General features: G+C 51.0%; 2 protein-coding genes across 3 annotated transcripts in view; one reads left to right on the top strand and one right to left on the bottom strand.

Moving 5' to 3' along the window:
• Nucleotides 1-7,796, bottom strand: part of snx2 (sorting nexin 2) — a 24,052-nt gene extending 16,256 nt beyond the window's left edge. For both annotated transcript variants that reach the window (XM_030370374.1, XM_030370375.1), the window contains exons 1-8: nucleotides 7,302-7,796; nucleotides 5,413-5,497; nucleotides 4,571-4,713; nucleotides 4,388-4,454; nucleotides 3,445-3,488; nucleotides 2,214-2,355; nucleotides 1,706-1,784; nucleotides 1,143-1,218 (exon numbers count right to left, since the gene is read on the bottom strand). In XM_030370374.1, the coding sequence (XP_030226234.1) occupies nucleotides 1,143-1,218; nucleotides 1,706-1,784; nucleotides 2,214-2,355; nucleotides 3,445-3,488; nucleotides 4,388-4,454; nucleotides 4,571-4,713; nucleotides 5,413-5,497; nucleotides 7,302-7,364 (699 nt within the window). In that variant the 5' untranslated portion in view covers nucleotides 7,365-7,796. The remainder of the gene's footprint in view (nucleotides 1-1,142; nucleotides 1,219-1,705; nucleotides 1,785-2,213; nucleotides 2,356-3,444; nucleotides 3,489-4,387; nucleotides 4,455-4,570; nucleotides 4,714-5,412; nucleotides 5,498-7,301) is intronic.
• On the top strand, nucleotides 7,504-11,983 carry rnf214 (ring finger protein 214). The gene is made up of 6 exons (XM_030370373.1): nucleotides 7,504-7,592; nucleotides 8,220-8,404; nucleotides 8,512-8,645; nucleotides 8,964-9,192; nucleotides 9,962-10,198; nucleotides 10,493-11,983. Exons 2-6 carry the CDS (start codon nucleotides 8,240-8,242, stop codon nucleotides 11,237-11,239), a joined length of 1,512 nt encoding a protein of 503 aa, XP_030226233.1. The 5' UTR covers nucleotides 7,504-7,592; nucleotides 8,220-8,239; the 3' UTR covers nucleotides 11,240-11,983.
• The last annotated feature ends 1,060 nt before the right edge of the window (nucleotides 11,984-13,043 follow it).

Genomic DNA, 13,043 nt, shown 5'->3' with positions numbered 1-13,043 from the left:
ATATATAGATGGATACTATACGGTATATAGACGTATAGAATAAGGAGAATATATAGATGGATACTATACGGTATATAGACGTATAGAATACGGAGAATATATAGATGGATACTATACGGTATATAGACGACGTATAGAATATGGAGAATATATAGATGGATACTACACGGTATATAGACGACGTATAGAATATGGAGAATATATAGATGGATACTATACGGTATATAGACGACGTATAGAATATGGAGAATATATAGACGGATACTATACGGTATATAGACGTATAGAATATGGAGAATATATAGATGGATACTATACGGTATATAGACGACGTATAGAATATGGAGAATATATAGATGGATACTATACGGTATATAGACGTATAGAATACAGAGAATATATAGATTGATACTATACGGTATATAGACGTATAGAATATGGAGAATATATAGATGGATACTATACGGTATATAGACGACGTATAGAATATGGAGAATATATAGATGGATACTATACGGTATATAGACGTATAGAATATGGAGAATATATAGATGGATACTATACGGTATATAGACGTATAGAATATGGAGAATATATAGATGGATACTATACGGTATATAGACGTATAGAATATGGAGAATATATAGATGGATACTATACAGAATATAGACGGATAGAATATATAGATGTATACAACGAGTATATAAAATATGTTGAATATAAGACGGATATAGAATATATAGACAAATATATAGGATACAGACTTTGCACTAGTTCATATAAAAAAAGAGAACATAGAGTATAGATAGAGAACATAGAGTATAGATAGAAGAACATAGAGTATAGATAGAGAACATAGAGTATAGATAGAAGAACATAGAGTATAGATAGAAGAACATAGAGTATAGATAGAAGAACATACTGTAGAGTATAGATAGAAGAACATAGAGTATAGATAGAAGAACATACTGTAGAGTATAGATAGAAGAACATACTGTAGAGTATAGATAGAAGAACATACTGTAGAGTATAGATAGAAGAACATACTGTAGAGTATAGATAGAAGAACATACTGTAGAGTATAGATAGAAGAACATACTGTAGAGTATAGATAGACGAACATAGAAGCTATAACTGATCACCTCAGAACACTCCAGGAACGTCAGCAGATCAGGGTCTTTCAGCAGGACCGGGTGCTTGGCTGTCCGCATGAGATACCTGAGGAACACCTGGAGTCAGGACGGGGTGTGTGTGTGTGTGTGTGTGTGTGTGTGTGTGTGAGACAGCATCAGTGTAGAGTTCTGAGCGTTGAGCTCGATCAGCTGATGGGCTCAGGAGACTGGCTGACCTTCCTGTCAATCAAAACTTGACAGGAAAGGCCAGCATAATGGAAGTCTCTCTCTCTCCCTCCCTCCCTCCCTCCCTCCCTCTCCCTCTCTCTCTCTCTCTCTCTCTCTCTCTCTCTCTCTCTCTCTCTCTCTCTCTCTCTCTCTCTCTCTCTCTCTCTCTCTCTCTCTCTCTCTCTCTCTCTCTCTCTCATGATGGGAGAGCTAATGTTTGTGGTTTAACCTTTCAGCCTTCAGGGCTGAACATGGTTGAACTTTAGATTTACACACGCACACACAAAGTGGTAACAGTGTGTGTGTGTGTGTGTGTGTGTGTGTGTGTGTGTGTGTGTGTGTGTGTGTGTGTGTGTGTGTGTTACCTTTCTAGCGCTGCTCTTCTTTTTTCGACAAACTCGTTGGACGAAGAGTCATCCTTCCCCACCTTCACCTTCGTCATCCCTAAACACACATCACTAATTAGTTAACTAGTTAACTAGCAGTCGACCTGAACACAAATCACTAACTAGTTAACTAGATAACTGGCAGTCATACCTAAACACACATTACTAACTAGATAACTAAGTAGTTACCTAGTTAATTAGTTAACCAACAGTCACACCTGAACAAACATCACTAACTCGATTACAAACTAGTTAGCTAGCTAACTAGCAGTCATACCTGAACAATCATCACCAACTGGATAACTCAGTTAACTAGTTAACCAATAGTAACACCTGAACACACATCCCTAACTAGATAACTAACTAAGTAGATAACTAACTACTTAACTAGACAACTAGCAGTCACATCTGAACACATCTGAGATGACTACCAGTCCTACCTGAACACATCACTAACCAACAGCTCCACTAGGTTAGGGGTTCTTACCCACGATGCTCTTCTCGGGGGCCGGGGGCACCAGGTAGCCCACATGGAGGTACCTGGTGGCCAGCTTCCCGTGGAGACCCAGGAAGTCACTGAAGCGCCGGCGGACGGTGGCCTGGGGGCTCTTGAAGAGGGACATGGACGTCTGGGGGTTAAACAGTCACAACATTAAAGAGGGTTCTTGAAGAGGGACGTGGACGTCTGGGGGTTAAACAGTCAATCAGGTGATTTAAAGATCTTTTTATAACCTACAGCCCTGACTATGACCTACCTTCACAACAGCTTCCCCTTTCTGTTTTCTACTAAAGTCGATGACTTAATGACCTGTCTCTGTACTGTCTAACCCCTACCTGCTGCTTACTGACCTGTCTCTGTACTGTCTAACCCCTACCTGCTCCTTAATGACCTGTCTCTGTACTGTCTAACCCCTACCTGCTCCTTAATGACCTGTCTCTGTACTGTCTAACCCCTACCTGCTCCTTAATGACCTGTATCTGTACTGTCTAACCCCTACCTGCTCCTTAATGACCTGTCTCTGTACTGTCTAGCCCCTACCTGCTCCTTAATGACCTGTCTCTGTGCTGTCTAACCCCTACCTGCTCCTTAATGACCTGTCTCTGTGCTGTCTAACCCCTACCTGATCCTTAATGACCTGTCTCTGTACTGTCTAGCCCCTACCTGCTCCTTAATGACCTGTCTCTGTGCTGTCTAACCCCTACCTGCTCCTTAATGACCTGTCTCTGTACTGTCTAACCCCTACCTGCTCCTTAATGACCTGTCTCTGTACTGTCTAACCCCTACCTGCTCCTTTGTGACCTGTCTCTGTACTGTCTAACCCCTACCTGCTCCTTAGTGACCTGTCTCTGTACTGTCTAACCCCTACCTGCTCCTTAATGACCAGTCTCTGTACTGTCTAACCCCTACCTGCTCCTTAGTGACCTGACTCTGTACTGTCTAACCCCTACCTGCTCCTTAATGACCTGTCTCTGTACTGTCTAACCCCTACCTGCTCCTTAATGACCTGTCTCTGTACTGTCTAACCCCTACCTGCTCCTTAGTGACCTGTCTCTGTACTGTCTAACCCCTACCTGCTCCTTAATGACCTGTCTCTGTACTGTCTAACCCCTACCTGCTCCTTAATGACCTGTCTCTGTACTGTCTAACCCCTAACTGCTCCTTAATGCCCTGTGTCTGAAACTTGATAAAAGTCGCTTGATGAAAGCGTCCAACATACCTGAGTGGTGACTTTGTAGGCCATGTAGGCGTTCATCCCCTCACCTGAAACACAGTGCAGGTTAACAAGGAGCCCAGTTTACAGGATGTTTTACAGTAGAGGTTAACAGTTCAGTGGTTGGTTTACAGTGCAGGTTAACAGTCCAGTGGTTGGTCTACAGTGCTGGTTAACAGTTCAGTGGTTGGTTTACAGTGCAGGTTAACAGTTCAGTGGTTGGTTTACAGTGCTGGTTAACAGTTCACTGGATGCTTTACAGTGCAGGTTAACAGTTCAGTGGTTGGTTTACAGTGCAGGTTAACAGTCCAGTGGTTGGTTTACAGTGCAGGTTAACAGTTCAGTGGTTGTTTTACAGTGCAGGTTAACAGTTCAGTGGGTGGTTTACAGTAGAGGTTAACAGTCCAGTGGTTGGTTTACAGTGCAGGTTAACAGTTCAGTGGTTGGTTTACAGTGCAGGTTAACAGTCCAGTGGTTGGTTTACAGTGCTGGTTAACAGTTCACTGGATGGTTTACAGTGCTGGTTAACAGTTCAGTGGTTGGTTTACAGTGCTGGTTAACAGTCCAGTGGTTGGTTTACAGTGCTGGTTAACAGTTCACTGGATGGTTTACAGTGCTGGTTAACAGTTCAGTGGTTGGTTTACAGTGCAGGTTAACAGTTCAGTGGGTGGTTTACAGTGCTGGTTAACAGTTCAGTGGTTGGTTTACAGTGCAGGTTAACAGTCCACTGGATGGTTTACAGTGCAGGTTAACAGTCCAGTGGGTGGTTTACAGTGCTGGTTAACAGTCCAGTGGGTGGTTTACAGTGCTGGTTAACAGTTCACTGGATGGTTTACAGTGCTGGTTAACAGTTCACTGGATGTTTTACAGTGCTGGTTAACAGTTCACTGGATGGTTTAGAGTGCAGGTTAATATCTGAAAGAGGATTTATGACATGTGTTGAACATACCAACTTTCTCAGGATCAGAGACCAGGATGCTGATATCAAACAGGTCTGGAGTGTCCTCTTCCTCCATCTGCACACATCATCATCATCATCATCATCATCATCATCATCATCATCATCATCCTTCAGTTAGTAGCGACCATGTCAACACAATCAGCAGTTCCTGCCGTCACTATCAGTGTGCACCTCGTCAAAGGAGCAGTGCGTGTAAAGGTGGTTGTGGGGGAGGTGGGGGCTGATGAGGGAGGCAGGGGGGGTGACGGGGGAGGGGCCGTCTGACAGTAGGACGTCCCGCTCTGGACTGTCCAATGAAACCTCCTCTGTAGCCTCTAGAGAGAGAGACAGGAGACAGACAGAGACAGACAGAGAGACATTAGGTTACAAGAGAGAGACAGAGACAGAGGGACAGAGACAGAGAGAGAGAACCAGAGGGACAGAGAGAGAGAGAGGGACAGAGAGAGACAGAGACAGACAGAGAGACATTAGGTTACAAGAGAGAGACAGAGACAGAGAGACAGACAGAGAGAGAGAACCAGAGGGACAGAGAGACAGAGACAGAGAGAGACAGAGGGACAGAGAGACAGAGACAGAGAGAGAGAGAGACAGAGAGAGAGAGAGAGAGAGAGAGAGAGACAGACAGAGACAGACAGAGAGACATTAGGTTACAAGAGAGAGACAGAGAGAGAGGGACAGAGACAGAGAGAGAGAACCAGAGGGACAGAGAGACAGAGACAGAGACTGAGGGAAAGAGACAGAGAGAGAGAGAGAGAGAGAGAGAGAGAGAGACAGAGACAGAGAGAGAGACACAGAGAGAGAGAGAGAGGGACCGAGACAAAGAGAGAGAACCAGAGGGACAGAGAGACAGAGAGAGAGAACCAGAGGGACAGAGAGACAGAGACAGAGACTGAGGGAAAGAGACAGAGAGAGAGAGAGAGAGAGAGAGACAGAGGGAAAGAGAGAGAGAGAGAGAGAGAGAGAGAGAGAGAGGGACCGAGACAGAGAGAGAACCAGAGGGACAGAGAGAGAACCTGTAAAGAGGTCTTCTCCTTCTTCTTCTTCTTCTTCTTCTTCTTCCAACAGAGAGTTCTGTCCGTTGGAGTTGAGCGGTTCTGCCTGACCCCACACACAAACAAACAAACACACAAACACGTTTTAAAGAACTGTGATTGGTCGATGTTTGAGCCTGACCATAAAGAGATACTTCACCGGTGGGAATATGAAGGTTTTATGAATTAAATAATTCAATGTATTATAAATGTGAAAAAAAATTGAAATCGGTTCATCCTAGCCTGAAAAAAGGCAGAAAGAGTGTTTTCATGGTCTCTCTGGCTCAAAGTAAGAAAACCTCCAACTACCACAGTGCAGGTTACACACCTCCAACTCCAACTACCCCTCATTCCCCCTCAGTACGCGAGCTCCCGCCCCCTCTCATTCCTTATTGGTGGAAAAATTTGCCAACAAAAGTGTGTTGTAGTCCTCGGCCCTTCTAGCGGTACAAGAGGTTTCTCCCGAAATGACGTCAAACGCGTCATTTCGGGAGAAAATTAGATGAGAAAAAATGGGCCAAGGGGAGACTGGTTTAGACTGATATTTATTTATATATTTATTTATATTACAATAGCGATTTTATAATGATAGAACGCGGGTTCTAAATGGGTGAAGTATCCCTTTAATCATCATTAATTAATCGTTAACTCATCATTCAAATTGCTCTAAATATAACTAGTAACTAGCATAATACTTTATTTGTGTGTTTGTGTGTGGGTTGCTTAGCAACTTAGCAACTGCTGCTGCAGCTCTACCATTGCTTTCCGTTTATGGGAATTCAGCCAGTAGGGAGCCCCCCACTTTCCACGCACGTTATTTGTACCTTTCCTGGCTGCAAGTAATGCGAGACCATATGGGGGTTCTGGTACATGTTCCATGTTCAATTGTAAACTTTTGTGTCAAAAAGAGAACAAATATTCGGTCTTACTATGTGTAGCGGACCATTATAAATGTGCAGATGAGTTGATTTTACTTGGAGAAAGAACTCTGCAATATCAGGAAATATCATATCTTTACTTTGTTTAGGGCATTGAGTAAAATAACGTAACCACTACTGGGTCAAAGGCCCAGCCCAGGCCTCACTAGTGGAGTGCAGAGCTACAGTAGAGGTAGCCCAGGCATAACTAGTGGAGCGCAGAGCTACAATAGAGGTAGCCCAGGCCTAACTAGTGGAGCGCAGAGCTACAATAGAGCTCTCAGACTAGGTCGACCTGGCCTAACTAGGGGAGCGCAGAGCTACAGTAGAGGTAGACTAGGTAGACCAGGCATCACGAGTAGAGATCATTGAGACAGTAGAGGTAACCCAAGCCTAACAAGTGGAGCGCAGAGCTACAGTAGCGGTAGTCCAGGCCTCACTAGTGGAGAGCAGAGCTACAGTAGAGGTAGACACACACAACAGGTGTAACCAGGAGCCCACCAGTAAACAACTGGCCATAGCTCCACGTCTGCCCTCCTGTGTCTCAGACGTGGAGGAACACTTCATTGTATACGATAATAAATAACATTGAGAATTAAATGTGGATGTGACCGGATATACTGAAGGCATTTCCCATAATACAAGAACAAATATATACATTTATAATACAGATAAAGTACCAGCCACCATGGTGTAAACAAACACCGTCACCTGTCCTGCTCCACCTGTCCCCGCTCCACCTGAGTCACCTGACGCAACCGACCCGGAAATCTGCTACCAAAGCTGCGTGTTGATGCGCAACCTGAGCCTCCCTCACACTCACACAGACTCACTGCTTCATTCACCTGACATCTGATCCTATCGTCCTAATCATGAAGATATGAGCCCAGCAGTAGAGAGCATCCTGCTGGATAAGGACATCCTAGTGACGTACGGCCTCCCGAACCGACTCACCTCCGGTGAGAACTCCTCTCCGCGGCCGGGCTCAGGCTCCCGGTAGTCGGTCTGCTCCGCCATGGTCCTTAATACCGATGACACACTCACACAGAAGGTGGAGGAGACTCAAGAGGATGTGTTCCCCACTGCTGTCATGTGACAGCGCAGAGAGGAGAAGGAGGAGGAGGAGGAGGAGGAGGAGGAGGAGGAGGAGAGCATCAGAGGGGGTGGGACCGGCGGAATCAGAGATCAGTTCCGGGTTGAACACCCTCCTCTTCCTGTGTTGTGGTGCCTCAGCCTCCAGTCCGGGTAAGGTCTATATATATATATATATTTATATATATGATACATAAAGAGTCTGGAGAGCTGAACGACAGGAACTGTAGTGACTTCACACAGCGGACACCAGGAAGAACCGGGACACGTTGACGGTGAAACACACAGCTAGACAGACACGGCGAGACGGACACGGTGAGACAGACACGGCGAGACGGACACGGTGAGACAGACACGGTGAGACAGACACAGCGAGACAGACACGATGAGACAGACACAGTGAGAGACACAGCGATACAGACACGATGAGACAGACGCACTGAGACAGGGTCGGTGAGACGGACAGGGTGAGACGGGCTTCTTGATAAAGTTAAATTTTACACAATATGCTATAGTACTCCAGTGGTACTGGTAGTTAACTCTATCCAATACTCAACCAGTCTTGTCTTTTCTACTTCTATTATAAAGTCAACATTGAGCTGCTTTCTGTTCTACTTAATGGCTCCATGAAACGAAACTAAGAACGCTTTTTTATTACACACGCCCTGGGCTGTGGGGGTCCTGACGTCATCTGGTTGTTATTGTCTGGTCTTTCAGCTGAGCGCGGTCGATCACTTCTTAGGACAGTGGACATCATTGTAAACGGCGGTCTGGTTCCAGGGGCGGAGCGCGGGGTGGCCATGACGGATGTGGAGCAGTGTGCGGCGGCCATGTTGGACGGCGGCCGGGAGTGGTCGGCGGAGGAGACGGACCTGGTGAGCCGACACAGAGTGGAGGAGGAGGGACGGGTGGAGCAGCAGCAGCTGCTGCAGGCGGAGCACAAGAGGACTGTTCGACAACACCAGGTACACACACACACACACACACACACACACACACACACACACACACACACACACACACACACACACACACTTACTTAACGTGTGTGTGTGTGTGTGTGTGTGTGTAGCTCCTTCTTCAGAAGCTGGACTCTCTGAGGGTCAAGCTGCAGCTCAACGACTCCAAGGTGTCCAGGAAGAGCTTCCTGCTCAGGAAACAGGAAATGACATCACAGAAGAACCGTGCACAGGAAGAGAACAACAGGTAAGAACAGACGCCTAGCTCTATATTGTTCTATACTGGTTCCTACATGGTGCACTATACTGGTTCTGTACTGGTTCCTATATAGTGCACTATACTGGTTCTGTACTGGTTCCTACATGGTGCACTATACTGGTTCTGTACTGGTTCCTACATAGTGTACTATACTGGTCCTGTACTGGTCCTGTACTGGTCCTGTACTGGTTCCTACATGGTTCTGTACTGGTCCTGTACTGGTTCTGTACTGGTTCCTACATGGTGCACTGTACTGGTCCTGTACTGGTCCTGTACTGGTCCTGTACTGGTGGTCTCTCGCTGCAGGCTGCAGACGGAGCTGGAGGAGGTGGAGCAGCGTCTGAGCCCGCTGCAGGCGGAGCAGGAGGTGGAGCAGCGGCTGTGGGAGGCGGAGCTGTCCCAGCTGACGGAGGAGATGGAGCGGGTGCAGGCGGCGTCCCGGGAGGTGGAGCAGCGCGCGCTGGAGGACGGGGTGGTGTTGGTGGAGAGGCAGAGAGAGGCCACCATGGCCTCCATGGAGTTCTGGCTCAGGGAGGTGGGTAGACCCTAGACCAGGACCCCCTAGACCCCCTAGACCCGGACCCCCTAGACCCGGACCCCCTAGACCCGGACCCCCTAGACCCGGACCCCCTAGACCCGGACCCCCTAGACCAGGACCCCCTAGACCCTCTAGACCAGGACCCCCTAGAACAGGACCCCCTAGACCAGGACCCCCTACACCAGGACCCCCTAGACCAGGAACCCCTAGACCAGGACCCCCGAGACCTAGTCCCCCTAGACCCGGACCCCCTAGACCAGAACCCCCTAGACCAGGACCCCCTAGACCAGGACCCCCTAGACCAGGACCCCCTAGGCCCGGACCCCCTAGACCAGGACCCTCTAGACCCCCCAGACCCTCTAGACCCCCTAGACCAGGACCCCCTAGACCAGGACCCCCTAGACTCTCTAGACCCCCTAGACCCTCTAGACCCCCCCAGACCCTCTAGACCCCCTAGACCAGGACCCCCTAGACCAGGACCCCCTAGACCCTCTAGACCCCCTAGACCCGGACCCCCTAGACCCCCTAGACCTAGACCCCCTAGACCCTCTAGACCCCCTAGACTACCTAGACCAGGACCCCCTAGACCAGAACCCCCTAGACTACCTAGACCAGGACCCCCTAGACCAGAACCCCCTAGACCAGGACCCCCTAGACCCCCTAGACCAGGCCCCCGTAGCCCGGCGGATGCAGGACTGATGCTGCTCCTGATACAAGTGGAGCTCAGCTCCTCCAGCTCAGAGCCTGCTCTCCCTCTGGTCCTCAGCTCAGAGCCTGCCCTCCCTCTGGTCCTCTCCAGGTGGGCCAGTACCTGCAGGCCCTTCAGTTGGACCCCAGTCCGTCCCGCCTACAGGAGCGGCTGCACTGGGAGCGGCAGGAGGCGTCTGTCCGGAGGAGGCGGGACCAGCTGCCGGTCCACTTCCAGGGGCTGCTCCAGCAGCTGGGAGAGGGGGGGCCCCTGGAGGCCCCCCCTGGGGCGGAGGCCCTGCCCAAGGTCCCCACGGTGAGGGGGGGTCTGGGGGATGCTTTATCGCATCAATAGAAAAGATGGACATTTCAATGTGCCATTCTTCTGGCACACTGCCTGCTCGTAGAGATCAACCGATCCTCAGGTTACGCTACACAACAGGAGCTAGCAAAACCAAAGTAGATGTCGCTAGCAGCTAGCTACTCGACATTAGCTGTCGCTGGCAGCTTGCTACATCTGAGTTGTTAGCTCCACAGCAGTAGTAGCATAGCTACTAACTTAGCCCATGTTGCTGTTCCTCTTTAAGACTCCTCCCCTCTTTTCTGATAGGCGGAGCTGATCATCAGTCAGATCCTGATGTCTCTGGAGCAGGCCGCCTTCCTCCCACCTCCTGCTCACCCCTTGGCCCCGCCCAGAAGCCCGCCCCCTCCTCGCATCACCCCGCCCACCGGCCACCAAACCCCGCCCCCTCCTCGCATCACCCAGCCCACCGGACACCAAACCCCGCCCCCTTCTCGCATCATCCCGCACAGCGGACACCAAACCCCGCCCCCTCCTCGCATCACCCCGCCCACCGGCCACCAAACCCCGCCCCCTTCTCGCATCACACCGCCCACCGGTCACCAAACCCCGCCCCCTTCTCGCATCACCCCGGTCACCGGCCACCAAACCCCGCCCCCTTCTCGCATTACTCCGCCCACCGGCCACCAAACCCCGCCCCCGCACTCCGGTCCGGTCGGTAAACTGGATCTACTGCTGGACCACCTGGCCGCCAAGTTCAAACAATGCAGCAGGGCCCGTCTGACGGTCGCTCTGCAGCACATCAAGAGCGAGCGGGGGACCATGGCCGGCCTGTCGCGGGACGAGCTGACGGAGCAGGTGGGCCTGAAGCTGGCCCCTGCCCCCAGGCCCGCCCCCAGGCCCGCCGCCCGCAGCTTCTGCCTGATGTGCCAGAACCCCGTGGAGCCGGCGGCGCGCCAGCCGCTGGCCTGCGCCCACTGCGTCCACCGCCAGTGCATCAGCGTCTGGCTGAGCTCCAGCGGCAACAACAGCTGCCCCTTCTGCCCCGCCCACTGAGGGCTACCCCGCCCACTGAGGGCTGCCCCTGCTGCCCCGCCCACTGAGTTCTGCCCCGCCCACTGAGGGCTGCCCCTGCTGCCCCGCCCACTGAGGGCTGCCCCTGCTGCCCCGCCCACTGAGTTCTGCCCCGCCCACTGAGGGCTGCCCCTGCTGCCCCGCTCACTGAGGGTTGCCCCGCCCACTGAGGGCTGCCCCTGCTGCCCCGCCCACTGAGGGCTGCCCCCGCTGCCCCGCTCACTGAGGGTTGCCCCGCCCACTGAGGGCTGCCCCTTCTGCCCCGCCCACTGAGGGCTGCCCCTGCTGCCCCGCCCACTGAGTTCTGCCCCGCTCACTGAGGGCTGCCCCTTCTGCCCCGCCCACTGAGGGCTGCCCCTGCTGCCCCGCCCACTGAGTTCTGCCCCGCCCACTGAGGGCTGCCCCTGCTGCCCCGCCCACTGAGGGTTGCCCCGCCCACTGAGGGCTGCCCCGCCCCGTCTGGTTAGTTAGGGTTGGGGGGGGGTAGGGTTGGTTAGGGGGGGTAGGGGTAGGGCTAAGGTTGGGTTCCAAAGCAGTTGCCTATCTTTCCTTAGTGAATAAAGAATGTGGCTGGTTGGACGTTTACCGCAGAGCGTTCAACGACACAATCTGTCCTCTTGAACGCTCGGAGCTCCGGGATGCTGAGGACTCCCGATGACTCAATGATGTGGGATCAAGCAAGTTAATGTCAATAAAGTATTGAATAAAAAGTGATAAATAACCGTTTTCTAACTCCCAAAGCGTGTTCTCTGACCTCAGGGTCCTAAGGTGTCTAGTCCTTGACTTTTTGGTATGTCGGCTTCAGGGAATACCTTGAATGAAGGGTTTATTATAAAGATGTTAAGTCCACAGCTCCAGCTGTGGCTAACCGTGCTAGCTCCAGAGGCTAAGGAAATGTGGCTAATAGTGCTAACTCCAGAGGCTAACAAGCTGTGGCTAACAGTGCTAGCTCCAGAGGGTAACGAAATGTGGCTAATAGTGCTAACTCCAGAGGCTAACAAGCTGTGGCTAACAGTGCTAGCTCCAGAGGGTAACGAGCCGTGGCTAACCGTGCTAGCTCCAGAGGGTAACGAGCCGTGGCTATCCGTGCTAGCTCCAGAGGGTAACGAGCCGTGGCTAACCGTGCTAGCTCCAGAGGGTAACGAGCCGTGGCTAACCGTGCTAGCTCCAGAGGGTAACGAGCCGTGGCTAACCGTGCTAGCTCCAGAGGGTAACGAGCCGTGGCTAACCGTGCTAACTCCAGAGGGTAACGAGCCGTGGCTAACCGTGCTAGCTCCAGAGGGTAACATTAAAGATGTGTGAGTGGGTTTAAAAGTACTTTTTGGTTGGACTCCTGTCTCCCAGGGTGGGGGTCTCCTGTGGTTGCCGTGACAGCGGTAATATGGGTGTGATTCACAGGCCTCCGGACAAACAAGCATCATTACTAGAGCGGGATGGGGGGCTGTTGACCAATGGATCCTAAACTAGGGTCCTGGGACCTTGAGCGGCCCAAGGGGCCAGTCGCTGGCCCCGGACTCAAAGAGCGATGGTTTAATCTCACTATTAGTTTGTTCTGCGGAGGAGGGAGGGGGGAGGGGGAGGGAGAGCAGAGAGAGATGGGAAGATAAAGTGGGAGAGAGGATTAGATATCAGATGGGGGAGGGAGGAGAGAGGGAGAGCTCTCCCTCTCTCCTCATCATCAGACTCTCTGGTTGGCTGGCGATGGGAGGTCAGCGGTCATCCCTCAAATATTATGGGATAGCAGAATCACTCGCTTGTGGGTCTGATTCCTCAGCTACATGTAGAT

Source organism: Gadus morhua, chromosome 11, assembly GCF_902167405.1.
Source record: "Gadus morhua chromosome 11, gadMor3.0, whole genome shotgun sequence".
NCBI lineage: Eukaryota > Metazoa > Chordata > Actinopteri > Gadiformes > Gadidae > Gadus > Gadus morhua.
The sequence above is the reverse complement of the archived record's forward strand: the minus strand, read 5'-3'. Positions and strand labels throughout refer to the sequence as shown.